Raw genomic sequence first — 16,644 nt, forward strand, 5'->3', positions numbered from 1 at the left:
TTTTGCATTGAATGTGGCAATCATAGCATTCCCATTTTTGCATTTCAATACGGAACACACGTATATGATGAGTAGAATTGTCATCATGGTGAGGGTTATTCAAATTCCCACGTATTAGTGCAGCATGTCTCCAATGACACTATCCAATAGAATTAAATAACACACTCTTTTTTGTGAAACCAGTGTTTCACACACCCAACGCACCCCCCCTACTTGTTTTGTGGAACGCTTGTTTCATGCAAAAATGTTATGATACATAGACAAATGAGACAATATAGTAAAAAAAACAGTAGGGAAGCGGTTCTACCTGATCTTGGTGAAGATCTTCAAGGTCAAAGGAGTCTCAAAGAGACAACAAGAAAGAACATCTTAAGTATACAAGCAAAGGAAAATCAGCTCAATGAAAAATCAAATTATTTCATATATGGTAAACATGGATAGCAGTGTAAAGAAGTTTGACCAAAATGAGCCAGCTAAGGCAGGGAAGTTTTTTCGAGTTGCCATCTCTCTTCAACTAACATTAAGAATTTCAATTTAGCATATCCAAAGGAAACAGATAAGGCAGTCTGGGCAATCATCATGCTGGCATGCTTATACAGATGTGTCTGTAAGAACAAAATTTAAGGACTGCTTACAGCTCCCTATGTTGTCATTCAATGCACTCCAGGAAAGATGATAGTTGCTTGGGGAGCTGTGGCTTCTTGGGTAACAAGCACAGGACCATCTTGGGTATATGACAACTTCCTAGAGGCCATTTTTTTCACACTATGCCATGCCACCAGATCAGTCACCACACTCCAGACTTTACCCAAAAGGAGTGGACTAAAGGACACTGTAAAACATGAGATCTCTTCTCTAATATCACTGCTTGCTGCATTGGACAGTGACATGCAGAAAGCCTATTGATCAGCGGCACACTTACAGTTTCACCTGCATCTGGTCAAAGATCATACATACTGCCAGAGGCAAATGGGATAGCGCAGGGTAATTTAGAGCACATGAGGAGGAAGAGAGAGGACTTCCTAGAAATTTGACCTTGGTACCTTCTTTCACTTAGTGATTCCTCCTCTGGCACCAAAGTTCGCACTATAGATCACCAAACTAGCCTTTTGGTTTAGCCCTTACACTAGGCATTCTGCCTTGAGAGCACCCAGCTTGCAAGATGTCTATTCCCTATGCTTATATATATTATGTATTTTGACTTGTGCTTTGGTTTTTTACCTCAGTGATGATTATCAATGAGATTGAATTTTCTATTCTTTGGGGGGGGGAAAAGGGTTGCACGGTGTTCACTGCCTTTGACGAGCTCAAGCATTTTTAAAAGCACCAGCATCAGCTTACTAAACTTAAAGTTCCTTCTAAAATTCAATGATAGTAAACGCCACTAATTACAATGTCACTATTCAGAAACCACTAGTAAGGTGAAGGTTATCATGGCATAGGGTGCAAAAATTCCAGAGGTCAATCATAGAGCAAGTAAAAATATGACAAAACCAGATTCTACACTGTTGCTAGCATTTTCTCCACTGTTCCCTTTGGAGTGGGACACACTCAACTTTACAACTGCATTAGTATAATAGTAGAGCACCAAGTGTTCTTACCTAAAAAGCACCACTACAGTATCATAAAAATTTTTGGCTCAAACAAAGTTCAATTAAAATTTTGGAACAATTAAAAAGTCAGAGCCAAGGTAATAATGAACTTCAAAACAACTAGCTTCTGACTTTCTTCAGAGAAAGAGAGCACATAAATACTCACAATTCAGCCTGTTTCTCATAATTGCTGCGCACCACATGGATGTGCACTGCAACCTCCAACTCCTGGTCAATACATTTCTGCAAAGATTTTTGATTTACCTGAAACAGCGGAGAACCAAGTGTTTCTAATCCTGCTGGATTATGTATGGGCATATTTTACACACAATTAAGTTTGGAGCTTATGTTATGGATTTACAGTAATACATGTGACTGTCAAATCAAAGAATGAGTGCTTTTACCTGTTTGAGTGTCCCACTGGGTGCCATATTACCTGCAAGGACCACTATAAATATCATCAACATCAAAACGTTCAGGCTAGTGGAAAATACAGGACTGATATTTTGGGTCGTTTTTTAAAATGCTGATTCTTGGTTTTCTACCCATAATTTCAATCAAATGGCTTATATAGAAAGGAGGTCCATCCTTATTATACTTGTTTTCCTGTTTGAGATGCTCTACAAGGTTCTAAATTATTAAGTCTCTCTCCAAGCAAAGGCTTGCTTTTGAAAAAACAAGTCCATTTCATCAATTTGTCTCTTAAATAATAGAATTCATCATTAAAATAGAGACGCCCATTTCAGGATCTATCAGGTGCCACTTACAGATAGAGACGTCAAGTTTTAGAGGAGCTAAGGAAGATAAAAATATGTCTTAGATTGGTCTCTTTTCCAATGGAGACATCTTGCTTAGGCTACTTGCGACAAGTAGGAAAAGTGTCTTCAAATTTTAGAGGACCAGATACAAACATATCTTGGATTGCAGCTAGCAGAGATTTAGAGACACAGACTCCAAAGAGCTAGGGCAGATACAAACATGTCTTTCATTGGCCTCTTTTTGAAAGGAGACATCTTGCGTAGGGTGATTGCAACTAGAAGGGAGAGACTCTTCACTTTCACAGTAGAGAAGGATGGGACATTCAAGAGAGGATTGGATCAATCATCATCACAGTTTACATGTTGCTCACGTCAGAGGATCAGAGTGGTAGCTCACAGCAACAAGAAATAGTACATAAAACTTGACCTGCTTATTTGCATGATGGATGGATGGAGATGCTCCATGGATTTTAACCTGGTCAATTGCATGGTACGCTTTTCTCAACAGACCTTTCAACATCTCATTCTTTGGACATACTACCAGGCTGACCAGAAGGATCAAAATGAGTGGGATCAGTGTGATGTCAGGCTGACCAGAAGGATGAAAATGAGTAGGATCGGTGTGATGTCAGCTGCCACACAATGCTGGTACAAACAGGACATCTCTTCACCTTTCTTTATGGACTTCTGTAGAAGACTAGATGACAACTCTAGACATACAAAGAATTCATTCTTCCTATGGTTGGTAGCACACAGGAGCTTGGATGGATGGAGACACTACATTGATTCTAACCTGGTTACTCGCATGATGGATGGATGGAGACACTAGAATTATCAAAGACTACAACGGCATCCATGAGAATGGCTATGGAGGGACCCTTTTCTTGCAGAGCTTTCAAAGTCTCGTTCTTTGGATATACCACCAGGCAGACAAGGAGAATCCAAACGAATAGGATCACAATGATGTCAGCTGCCATGCAACTCTAGCACAAACAGGGCATCTCTTCACCTTCCTTTATGGAATTCTATAGAAGGATAGATGACAACTCCAGACCTTGAAAGAATTCACTCTTCCTATGGTGAGTAGCACATAAGAGCTTGGCAATTGGCCCATGGCTTGACTTTCTAGACTCCTGACAGCTTGTGCCAAATGCAAAGACTCAAGAGAGATATAGAGGCACTGTGATTCCCCTAGATCTTACGACAAATGGAGATCCCTTAAGATGGTCTTCCATGCTACAACTAAGCCTGTGACACTGGCTTGGGGGACAATAGCTTGGTTCATAGAGAAAGGTCCCACATGTGGCTATGAAAATATACAAGCAATCCAGCTTTTCCTCTTTTGGACAGCAGCTGAGCTTGATTGCAACAGTTGAGTTCTTGCAAACAGAGTGGACTCAGGGACAGATCAAAGATGAGAGCTGATAGCTAGTGTTATCACTGGGTTCCTATGTTTACAGCAAAGATACTCTCTGGAATCTGGAAAGAGATAATCCATATGCTCGGCGGGAGATGGGAGAGGCTATAGGGTGCCTTTCAGTACACGAGGAGAAGAAGAGAATGCTTTATTGCTACATGGACTCTGGCACCTTCCTGAGCCACACATGGTTTGGCATTATCATCTCCTGCTTGGCTGTTTCAGACAGCCCTTGTTTTACATTAACAAGGTTATGATGTACCATAGCCATCATCTTTCTTTTGACTGCTGTTAATAGGAGGGGCCTGCACTACATTTTCACCTTGGTATCCTTTGGTATATTTCTTGGTTTAGGGGGGAAGGGGGAACTAAGACACCAATTATCCATCTTAAGACTATATTATCTTTGGAAAACGAATAAGGTAAGAAACTTTTCAAATCACCAGCATTTGAGGTCTCCCGCATAGAGGATTTGCGAGCTTCAAGGAGCTCCTTCAATCGACGGGTGGCCATGGCAGCCTCTTCTGTTTTACGCTGCAGAACCTGCACATATGTTTGTGTCTTCTTATTCTGTACCGGGTACAATGGAGCGGGCTCTACATTCAACTGATCATCTGGTTTGATTAGATAACTCTTTACTCACCATCTTTTGTCGTTGATTAAGGACCTGCAGCTTGTGCAACTCATACTCATTCTTCCGTCCCTCCTTCCTCAACTGTAAACAGGTACTCCATGCATCAATACAAGCATCTAGGACTCATTTGTGGACAACACCATCCAGCTAATATATTATTTTGAATACATCTGAAGCAACTCACCTGCTGAAGCTCCTTCTCACGAGATGCTTTCCAAAAGCGAAAGTATTCTGATTCCTGTTTGATTCTATGCTGCAATTGAACCTATTTAAAACATATGTCTGGTTTAGTTTTTGCTGAGTTCTGCGTAAGTGATATCCGTCCTTATCATTTCATCAGCAACAACAATAATAATGACAAATTGGTGAAGGGAAGTCATGTTGCAATAAGAAGTAAGTTTTGCATATGATACTTGAACATTATAAAAATGTTTTGCTTTTGAACTAGAACATATTTCCTAGTGCAAAAAGTGTCCATAGTTATGGGAAAAGTCCAAATCATCTGAGAGCTTTTGTTAGACAGTACCATTTAACTCACCATAGTGCACATGATTACACTATTGTACATAGCATACCTTTTGTGTTTTGATGCGCTGGATCTCCTCCTGTAGGTGTTTGGCTGCCTCTTCACTACGAATCTTTTGTTTGAGCAGATGTGTCTGATTGTCTTGCGTTTGCTTCAACTCCACAAGCTTAAGTGCAAATTATCAAACAAGAAACTCAGTTCTGGTGCATGATTTGGCCATTAAGAGATTTTTTATTGAATAATCATCTCTATAGCAATAGCAAATACGTAAACTCAAGCATATTACAAAGTGCTCAGGCCAAAAAATCAAAGTGTATATATCTATATATGCTTGTATCTCATATAGACATGCTAGAGTTTCAAAATCACTAAATGCCAAGGTTTATGCCTGATTAGAACACTTCTTCACCTTCCTGCTTCACTCTTGTACACACCGATGGCATTGTCAATAGCCTCTAATAGACATTGCTCTTGTGCTGAAGCATCAGTTGTACCAGCTTTTCTCAGGACAGGACAGGACAGCGAGGAGGCCTAGCAGATTTTCGACCTTCCTCAGGCTCAGGCACCTATTACTCTTGTGCTGAAGCATGATTTCTACCAGCTTTTCTCAGGACATGACAGCAAGGAGGCCTAGCAGATTTTCGACCTTCCTCAGGCTTAGGCACTTATTACATCACTGAGGTGTGGCATAGCTAGCCACCTCCCTCTATCAGGTACCTGTGCAGCCACCTCGTTCTATCAGGCACCTTGGCAGCCACCTCTTCCAGACCACCAAAGAGTTGACCTATCTACTCCAGCATCTTCACAGGCAGCATGATCCGAGATGCTGTAAACAGGGTGCAGAATGGCCAGACACAGGATATGTTTTCCAAGAGGTTTCCTCTCTGCAGGGTAATGGAGTATGAGGATCAGAGATGCCTAGGACTGTTCTCATTGGAGCTCCAGACACACAGAGAGAAACTTCTGAGGAGCAAGATAAAGACAGAGGCAGAGGCAAGTTCTTACAGATTTCTTCCAGACACACAGAGAGAAACTTCTGAGGAGCAAGATAAAGACAGAGGCAGAGGCAAGTCCTTACAGATTTCTTCAGCACTGGCTCCAAAGCTAGCTCACTAGACAGTACCACTGTAGCAGCACCGCCACACCATCCACGAGTCAGACCAAGCAGCCACACTTCTTAGAGCACGGCACCCACCACCCCATCACCATGCCCAACATCCTCACCTTCAGCAGATTTGAGCCATCATCACTTGCCATCAGAGACAAGTACCTCCTCTTAGTGGACTCGCTATCTTGGACCACTCTAAAGATTCTCGCCATCACTACAAGAGTCACAACAGAATAGCAAAAGAAACTCTCTCTCTCTCTCTCTCTCTCTCTCTCTCTCTCTCTCTCTCTCTCTCTTTAGGATCAATGGAGAGCTAGTGCGCACACATACAGTTTCAGGAGCCTTGGACAAAGGTCTGGCTCTTCGACACTTTGGTGACACCAGCACTTTTGTATGGGGACCCCATATGGGGATCAAGCCTCTACTGCACAAGGAGAGCCACAAAGAATCAGCCGCTACCCAAGGGGGGAGGAGATATATGAGGTGAGACCCCTAGTACTGATGATTTCATGGATGATTCAGAGTAAGGCCTCTACACCACATGAGATTATCAGAGTAGAGATGGGAGCACCACCCATAGTGGTAGAGGCCCTCTTCCAAACAGTGACTTTCCTACATAGGCTTTGGACCTTGCCGAAAAAGAGATACTCCCAGCTTGCACTAGAGTCGTCTAGACACCTAGCATTATAGGAAGATACTAAGCACTGGCATGCTCAAACAGAGGCATGGTTACGACTACATGGATTACACATGGATCACCTCCCACCACTACAGTACAGCTTGGATTGCCCTCACTTGGAGCTTAGCCGAGAGGAGCTGAACTACATCATCAAGATGGACATCATTTACATACACAGAACCAGGACATGGGTGACACCTACTAAGGATCTAGGGATGAAGATGGCTTTCTATCGAAAACATCTTCTGCACATATCCCTCGATGGCTTTGTTATCCGCCCGACATACATGGATGCACACTTGTCTCATGGGGTATGATGCGCCATTGGACAACTCCGTGCATCCTCATGCCAACTATGGATCAAGACAAGTAGATACAGTGCATACTCCCTCCTCCCAGAGGATAGGATTTGCCAACTTTGTTAGATCGAGTCAAAGACAAAGAAGCACTACTTATGCAAATGTCTAGCGTATTATGAGATCAAAGGGCGTTTCCATTACCTATTTAGAGAGGGATTTCGCTACTATCCAAGGTGATGGATTTCCCAAATCAAAGATGTCTTAGCCTCTTCTTAATGGAGCTACGCTATCATAGAGAGCACCTCTTATACATTCTCACTGAGTTGGTTATTTGGTGTAACCATTAGTGCAGTATTGAAATCATTTAGTTTGCACGTTAAATATATAACGCAAAATTCTATGGTCCCTCTTTTCGTAGGGCTTAGATTTACTCTCCACAGTTTCAGGAGCCGCACACCAGCATACACTCTCAAAGTTCTACGGAGCATCGACTACTCCCTCCACTACACAGCTCTCAGCAGACCGACTAGTGGCCCCTCCAAAGGGGACCACCCTATACACAGCAGCCACAAAGAGATGCAGAGTTCATCATCCACGCCCAACCAGTCCCTTGGCCCCCAAGGAGGCATCATCTGAAGATACAGAGGATACTACACCGTCATCAGGGGATCATACCCCGCCGCTTCAACTTCTCTTTGTTAGATAGACCCATGAGAGATATCTTGGGATGACAGTGCCTCTTGAGCAGTTCCACATTGTATCTAGCTTAGACATCATTTTGTACTCATCAACTATATATTGTTTGTTGTTTATTTTCCATTTAGTTAGAGATAGCATTAGATGACACCTACTTTGGTACTTGGGAAAATTCCCTGACTTTTCTGGTGTAACATTTTGGTCTAATAGGCCAATTTAGCACCTTTTGTAGACGTTAATAAAACTTTTCTTCTTTCTTTCTCTTTTTTTTGTAATAGATAATTGTATTTATTACAAAAAAGTACAAGACAAGATCTCTCTCTCTCTCTCTCTCTCTCTCTCTCTCAATAGGTAATTGTATTAATCACAAAAAAAGTACAAGATTACAAAATGAGAAGACAGAGGATGGCTCTAGGCCATCAAGCATTGGGCCAATACAACGGACTCAACAAATTCTCTCTGAGACATCACAATCAAAGTGCAAAGGAAGTACATTGACTAGAGAGGGATAGAAGATTCTACAACACGCCAGGCAAGCAAATCTTGTTTGGGAAGAATATCTGCTAACTCAATCAAGTCAAGCTACCAATGAAGAAGTCCTTTCAAGCGGACTATACGACTCTGCGCTCCCAACAAAGCATCAAACATGAATGTATACTCTCTCTCTCTCTCTCTCTCTCTCTCTCTCTCTCTCTCTCTCTCTCTCTCTCATAATAGGTAATTGTATTAATCACAAAAAAAAGTACAAGATAACAAAATTAGAAGATAGAGAATGGCTCTATGCCATCAAGCATAGAGCCGATACAACGGACTCGAGATCCTCTCTCAGACATCACAATCAAAGTGCAAAGGAAGCAGAGTGACTAGAGAGGGACAGAAGAAACTACAGCATGCCAAGCGAGTAAATCATGTCTGGGGAGAATGTCTGCTAACTCAATCAAGTCAAGCTACCAATGAAGAAGTCCTTTCAAGCAGACTATATGACTGTGCACTCCCAACAAAATATCAAAGATGATTGCATTCCTCATGGTCCATATATGCCAACAACCCCACAAGCATAAGAAGTGAAAGACCACTTTCACATCAGCCTACACAGGTTCCACTAACTTGGGATGTCAAAAGGCCCAGTCTTTTGGAAGCATCGATAGCCTAACCACTCGGAACCAAATGGCTGATAGTAGTGACGACCAAACCTTCCATGCCACTAGGCAAGTAAGGAACCAATGGCGGGGGGGTTTCTACAAATTTCTGACAAAAGAAGTAGCAACCATTGGAAATCCTCCACTTGGAGAGTGTAGAGGCAAGAGAAAGCACACCAATTGACACTCGCCAATGAAGACCTTGGATCGGAAGATGGATCTCCCTTTGATGTACCCTATAAGGATATTATGAGATATGCTAGCATTGGGGACATATTATTAGTTGGAGATTTCAATACATCCACTACAAATCGACAAAGTGACTTTTAATGCATGATAATGCCATGTTAATACCATGTTCAGAGAGATTGATATAGACGAAATAGGCCTTCACAAGAGAGCCCACGTTAAAGAAGTGAGTACCTATGGGACACATCTATTGGCTCGCGAAAGTGCACATAGATTAGCCATCTTTAATGGTCTACCACAATCACCAAGATCTAACACTTTGACATGTTGGAATCACAAAGGAGAAGCAAGTACTGTGGACTACTTGATAGGCTCACCAACATTGATACTGGACATCCAAAACTTTAAGGTATCTCAGAGATCAATTGCTATAGCAGCAGATTATGCTATTTTGACTTTTGTGCTCTCGCGTGGACATATGAAACATGGAACACTATACCTCTCTAAACATCCCAAGTATCACTTTGTGGAAGACACCTCACACATGTACAATGGCCCTCTGCAGAATAGTTTACATATGTTAAACTTCAGCAGATTGTTGAAGGAATGTATAAGAGACTTAGCAAAAGCCATACATAGATCAGCCATGTATACATTCCCACACACCCTATCCCAATGTAGACCCACACTCTCTACTACTCCCCAAAATAGTTGGTATGATGACAAGTGCAAAGTTACACGTGCTAGCTTACAAAGAGAAGTGAAGGTTGAAGCTAGGCATTTGGACACATCATCAAGCAAGGACATTCTTCGAATGCCTTATGCCGAAGAAGCAGCAAGATTACTTGGCGAAACTAGAAGCAAAGATATATAAGTTCTTTTTGGGATGGGATAGCAAGAGTGCACGGAAGATGTTTCATGAAAGTCAATCCCCCCATATAGATTACATTGCTAGATGCTTGGCTTGACTATGGAAGACACTTGTATGATTTGCTAGGACAACCACCTATGCAGCCTCCATAGGCCTATTGGCCAACACAGTGGTCTTTCTTCACCTCGAAAATGGTTAGGGATGCAATTTACAGATTGCAAAATGGGAGGGCACAAGATGAGGATGGGCTAATGGCAATTTCTCACATACTTGCGACATACTAGTACCCATATTGGCACATATGTTCGATAAAGCAATATGTGAGGGCTTCCCTATAAGCTGGTCAGACGATACTATAATTCTACTCTTTGAGAGTGGTGATCCTTTGATCCCTAGCAACTACAGGACTATCATGATCAACCATACTTTGGCCAAGATATATGGATCTATACTCGAACATGAACTCGATGAGTATGCTAAGATGCAAGGCAAGAGAGCACAAGGACAGGCAGGTTTACAATAATATTGGTATCAACAACATGCCTGCTAGGTTGGGTTCGGCTCCCCCTCCTCGGTCAATGTAATCACACACTTCATCTATATATAAACCAAACAGAGTGGGTGAAAGCAGACACTCTTGCTTCACTCCTATGGTATTGTCAATTCTCTCTGATAGACCCCTAGGTGCCTATACATGACGTGTCATTGTCTCATATAATGCATAGATACCCCATTGTATACCTTTTGGTACTCCAATATCTTGTAGTCTTTGCATAATGTGTGTATGAGGCATTGTATCAAAAGCTTTGTGAAAATCTACAAAGCAGCAATAAATCCTTGTCTTGAGCTCAACCCTCTTGGATGGCTCTGAGTGTGAGGATATGGTCTAGTGTGGTATATCCATGTTTGAAACCTGCTTGTCCTTGTGCTCTCTTGCCTTCCATCTTATCGTATTTTAAATTCACAAGAGGGATTACAGCACCACTTGGATGCTTTGCACGTCTTTTGTATAGATAGAGACCTCATAGTAAACCTTGGGAAGACCAAAACCATGGTCTTCAATACTTCAGCAGCATGGGTGACTAGATCTATGTACTAGTTCACATTTGGAGGATACTATAAGCAAATATGTCGGTTCATGGATAAGTCTATGCATGTGATCCAATAGGCTAGGGCAACACGATATTATCCTAATTATTTAGGCATTTTATTTGGTTATTTATGGTGGCTATTTTAGCATTTTATGCTAGCCGACCAGCATTAAATGCTGGCCGACTTGCTACCATTTATGGCATTCTTCTAGCCTATTTATTCAAGCTCCTCCTCCACAATCATAATCATTCATCTGTCATTCACAAGTCCTTGCTGGAGAGAGGAGCTGGTGCCAGTGCCTTCACAACAATTGACACACACTGGTTCTAGACTGTCTCATGTCTTAGTATATGGATACCATTTCCAAAGTCTTCTTCTGAGCTCTCTACTTTTGTAGTGTTCTTCTTCTCTCTGTCTTGTGTTCAGCTGTCTATTTCAGCATACCTATACGCTTCCATTGCTACATCCACCTTTGACATGATATTAGGTTGCAGGATCTAGGTTTCTGCCAATTATAGGTCTTTCTTACCTCTTCTAATCAGCCGACCTGCTGCTGATTGATTTCAGTCTATTTGTGGTCTACTGCTGCCTGCGTTTTCTGCACAAAAATCTGCATTTTTGCTCTGCATCAGCATTCGGCTCTATAATCGTCACTTTGCTGCATTTATTGCTCACATCAGCCTGCATTTTGGTTTGCTAACCCCAACTACTAGCTAAGCAATTGTGTCTACAGGTCGTTTTTGCTGTTTTTGGCATTTTCTAGCTATGTTTTGATTCTCTTGCAGCAGTTTCCCTTCTGTTCTGATCACATTTGTTTCAACTACATGTGAACTCTCATTTTTTGTAGTTGATGGTTTGGCTATCTTCTCTCTCTATCCCCCTTCTATACTCTTATCTTCTCTTCCTATCCTCTCCAGATGGCTCCTCTGTGCACTTCTACTAATGATAAGTTACATGGCCCGGACTATCTAACTTGGAGTGCTATTATGAAGGCCTCATTCATGTAGAAGCGGTTATGGTACATTGTTTGTGGAGCTATTCCATGTCCTCAGTGTCCTTTTCCAATTCCAGAAGATTTTGATGACAACCATGAGGAAGTTGTGCTTACATGGGATATGGATGATGCATGTGCTTATTTTTCTTTTCTTCGTTGTATTTCTAAAGAAGTTCTACTAACGATTACCTCCTGCAAGACATCTCTTGAAGTGTGGTCGAAGCTTCAAAAGTTGTACGAGGCACCTTCCACTATGCGTGCAGTGATACTTTATGGACAGCTCCAACAAATGAAGTTGAGCCTAAGGATACTATTCAATCATTTTCGCTCTGAGTTACATAGGTACAAGACCAGCTTCGACACATGTAGTCTACTCTTCCAGAGGCACATCTTTTAGGGATGGTACTCTATACACTCCCCCCGCAAGTTTAATGGAGTGGCCAATGCTTTGAGAGCGCACACATCCTCGACACTTGTGAGGTTTACCCATATGTCCTCCATGCTACTTGAGCATGAGGCATCTTTGATTCTACATGGTAGGCTTCCAGTTCTAAGAAGAAGAAGACAAAGGCCCAATGTTATCGGTATGGTAAGAAGGGACACTTGCAGAAGGACCATAAAGAGTTAGCAACTTCCACAAAGAAGTAGAAGGGAGGATGTGGACTTCTCTGCCAAAGTCATCATCCTCCTCAAACTCCAATTTAGATCCTTCAGCCCAAGCGCAAGCCAAGGCACGTAAGGGATCCTTGTCTTCAAATTGAGGAAAGGGCTTGGTTGCCCCTTCCTCTATTACTTTCTAGTACAAGTGATGCCGTCATCTCTCATGACTCTCCAGTGCTAGAGAGGGAGTGTGAGAGGGTGGTGAGGTGGGTAGGTGAACCTCTACAGATACACAGGTTCTAGAGAGGGACATCCATGACACATCAACTGAAGTTTGGCAATTTAAATCCTAGAGCTGGGATTGGCTCCTAGTCTAGGATCACGTGAGTGGGCACTTTGGCAGTCTAGCCAAAGGTGGGAAATCCATGGTCACATGTGTTCAAAGGCATTTTTGACAAGATGGTCTTGTATGCTACTACGAGACATTGTTGACAAAGATTGAGAGCTGCTTTGATTATTCTCTATTTTCAAGAGCTAATACGATTAACATCGACATCAAGTTTTCTCTGAGACACCTTAGTGGTAGCTTGCACACCCACTGCTTGGGTATCCATGGTTCTACTTTGGTGGTCCTTGTTGTATGTACTATGATGGAACCTTATCATTGTACATTGTATTGTATCAGATGATCCATGATCTTAGAGAGGGTGTTAGCAGATATGTCACTTCATGGCTCAGTCTATGCATGTGTCTAGTGGGCTAGGGTACCAAGATATTATCCTAATTATTTAGACATTTTATTTGGTTATTTATGATGGCTATTTAGCATTTTATAATGGTCAACTTGCAGCCATTTATGGCATTCTTTTGGCCTATTTATTCAGGCTCCTCCTCCACAATCATTATCATTCATCTGTCATTCACAAGTCCTTGCTCGAGAGAGGAGCCGATATCAATGCCTTCACAACCAGTGACTCACATTGATTCACACCTGTCTCATGAAACCGGTCTCCCACCTCGAATAGGGTAGTAAAACTTGATCAAGCACTTAATTACAACAATTAATAACTATGCATAAACTAAATGCACACATAACTAACATGTTGGGCCCCTTGATTTTCATCCAAGAATTGCACAAATGGAACCACCAACTGGGCAAATGCTGCCTCAATTTACATTGGATCACCTGGCATCTAAAATCCCTGTCAATTCCACGAATTTCTGATGCTGATTTCAATTTACAATGCCTATTCCTATTAGCATGGGTCCCAAGGTGGCTATCAAACCCTAATTTCTACAAAAATTTAGGGTTTACAACATAAATCCTCATACTGTCCACCAAATTTAGCTGAGATTTGCTGAGAAATGCTGAGATCTTTAGACAAATTACTAGAGAATGTGAGAGAAAGCCAAGATGAGAAAGAAATTTGATTTTCTTTGTGAGAAAACCATAAAATCTTCCTGCTGCCTGCTCCAGCCTATATTTAATGCAGTTACCTACTGCCAAGCCCCGTAGCTTGTGGCTACCTTCAACCTTCCTCTTCTGCTTTAGGCACCATGTTCCAGCATCAAGCCATTTGCTTGGCATCAGCACCCTTTTCCATCAAGCTCCACCTTCACCTATGTTTTTCAGTGTATAGATCTTCTCCTTACCTAGTGTCATCATCTCTAGCTTGGCATAAACATCCTAGCCTTTGGCGACAATCTCCATCACCGAGCGTCAATGATTTCATCACTCATCTATTACACGGGCTGCTAGGACCTGCGTTTTTGCAGCCTAGCTCCTCCTCCCTTACTTGGTGTCATTCGTATATCACAAGGGCTATTGGGACCTGCCCTTTTGCAGCTTGGCTCCTCCTCCATCACCTGGCATCACTCGTCTTTCATAGAGGCTGCTAGAACCTGCGTTTTTGCAGCCTGCTCATCCTCCATCATCTGGCATCATCATTATCAACCGGGCGTCAACATTTGGACTGCCTCCCCGGCATCAGAGGATTGTGGTTTGCTCCTTTGATAGCTGGCAATCAACTTCCACATCTCCGACAGCATTAGAGGACTGCGGTCCACTCCCTCGATAATTTTTTTTCACCTTCTAGTGATTACTTCAATAGCCCATTGCCCGGAGGACTGCCCTTCGCTCCATTCACTATGCAGATTTCCCACAGGTGCTGCCGCCTAATTCAGACAAGACAGTGCAGTTATCTTTTGAGCTTTGGTTCCGTTGCATCAGTTTTTCTTCTCATAGAATGATTCAATGCATCATCACCGTGTTCTTCTTACTTCTAAGTTTCTCTTCTCTCTCAATGTTTGCCATACACACTGTGTTATTCCCCACAAACACTATTGTCTCTTTGACATGGTATCAGAGCATACCTGTTATTTTTTATACTATCTTTTTCATGAATGTTTTTGGCTGCATTTATTTAGAGTGTTCGGCCACTTTGTACATTCATGATAAGCATTATATTTGTTCACCCAAAAAAAAACTGTGTATGTATGTGTGGACTACCTGTGATTCCAAGTCCTTCAACTTCTGGACATATGCAGCTTGGATTTTCTGAGCTTGCTCATCTGAAACGCAAGCAAGATTCTCAATTTCCACCAGCAATGTATCTCGCTCCACCTATTGCAAAATTAAGAAATTATGGACTTGCAAAGTCATCTTAGCCAATGTCAAATTATCACAAAAGTCCAATAAACGTCTCATAAGCTATTGTTTGTGTCAGCATAGATCTTTCAATCATCCATGGAAGTAATTGCAGTGGTATCCAGAGTGTGGCAAACCTGGAGGGTTTTCTTTTCTTCCTCTAGTTCCGTCAACTTCTTCTCAAACTGCTCCCTCAAAACCATATTCTCAGGTTTTACAAAGCTCTTCATCTCAGCCTGCAATTTCGACAAATAAATCAGAAATCCAAAGTGAACAAGAAATCCAAATCCTTTTAGCCCTTAGTTTGTCTATCTATTAAGATTGGCATCAAAAGGCATACATAATCCGTTTATTGCATACTTCATTTTTTGCAAAACCCACTCACTGTAAGATAGAACCATTTGTTACAAGCACTCTGACTTGATTAAGATTGGCATCAAAAGGTATACATAATCCGTTTATTGCGTACTTCATTTTTTGCAAAACCCACTCACCGTATAGATAGAACCATTTGTTACAAGCACTCTGACTTGATTTATTGAGCTCAGAAGTAGTGTGCAGGTAAGCACATCTATGTCTGTTAGTTGTGTCTTGGAAGAAGCAACCTTCTCTTCCTATGAGGTCACCATCCAGGACAGCCTGCAGTACCTTAAATCTCTCTGTAAACTGATCTAGCCATCAAGACATGAAAAAAGTGATGGATGGTCTTTCTTCTATCCAATTTCATAAAAACTTCATCACTTGCACCCTTTACATACTATTATCACATCAAGGACTGAAAGAAGCTTTCAAACATCCTCCCACATGTCCTTGTCGATAAGCCCATCTATGTCTGTTAGTTGTGTCTTGGAAGAAGCAACCTTCTCTTCCTATGAGGTCACCATCCAGGACAGCCTGCAGTACCTTAAATCTCTCCGTAAACTGATCTAGCCATCAAGACATGAAAAAAGTGATGGATGGTCTTTCCTCTATCCAATTTCACAAAAACTTCATCACTTGCGCCCTTTACATACTATTATCATGTCAAGGACTGAAAGAAGCTTTCAAACATCCTCCCACATGTCCTTGTTGATAACCCTTCTAGAGAGAGCTATGCCTGCTATTGAGTCATCAATGGCACCAACTGCCGACCATTCTGTACTTAGTTATGATAATAGATATCGCTGAGAGGTCTTTAAAATAATTTTCTTTCCTAAAAATTAAAATGTAACCTTATCTTGAAAGATCAGTTCAATTGAGAGAGAAAGTGGGTGAAGCAACAATGTTGATTCTCAAATTCAGAGAGAAGCTTGGTAAAGAAAAAAAAATTAATTTTATAATCTAAAAATAAAAATTGGGCTTCAAGACAAGTGAACAAATTGAGAATAGCATGTTATGGAATGATTATAAATGTGCAGCATGCA

The 16,644-nt window shown here is 41.6% G+C and overlaps 1 protein-coding gene across 3 annotated transcripts in view; it reads right to left on the minus strand.

The window, feature by feature from the left end:
• The window catches only part of LOC148027952 (kinesin-like protein KIN-4A), a 65,097-nt gene that overhangs the window by 23,763 nt on the left and 24,690 nt on the right, over positions 1-16,644 (minus strand). For 2 of the 3 annotated variants that reach the window (XM_087689647.1, XM_087689646.1), the window contains exons 14-21: positions 15,379-15,477; positions 15,104-15,217; positions 4,977-5,093; positions 4,586-4,666; positions 4,411-4,482; positions 4,211-4,310; positions 1,997-2,040; positions 1,759-1,856 (exon numbers count right to left, since the gene is read on the minus strand). In XM_087689647.1, coding sequence (XP_087545773.1) covers positions 1,759-1,856; positions 1,997-2,040; positions 4,211-4,310; positions 4,411-4,482; positions 4,586-4,666; positions 4,977-5,093; positions 15,104-15,217; positions 15,379-15,477 — 725 coding nt within the window. The remainder of the gene's footprint in view (positions 1-1,758; positions 1,857-1,996; positions 2,041-4,210; positions 4,311-4,410; positions 4,483-4,585; positions 4,667-4,976; positions 5,094-15,103; positions 15,218-15,378; positions 15,478-16,644) is intronic. The other variant, XM_087689648.1, reaches the window with a different exon arrangement.

This window comes from Lygodium microphyllum, chromosome 12 (assembly GCF_053477565.2).
Source record: "Lygodium microphyllum isolate KBCC chromosome 12, Lygodium_microphyllum_v1.1.10, whole genome shotgun sequence".
In the NCBI taxonomy this organism is placed as follows: Eukaryota; Viridiplantae; Streptophyta; class Polypodiopsida; order Schizaeales; family Lygodiaceae; genus Lygodium; species Lygodium microphyllum.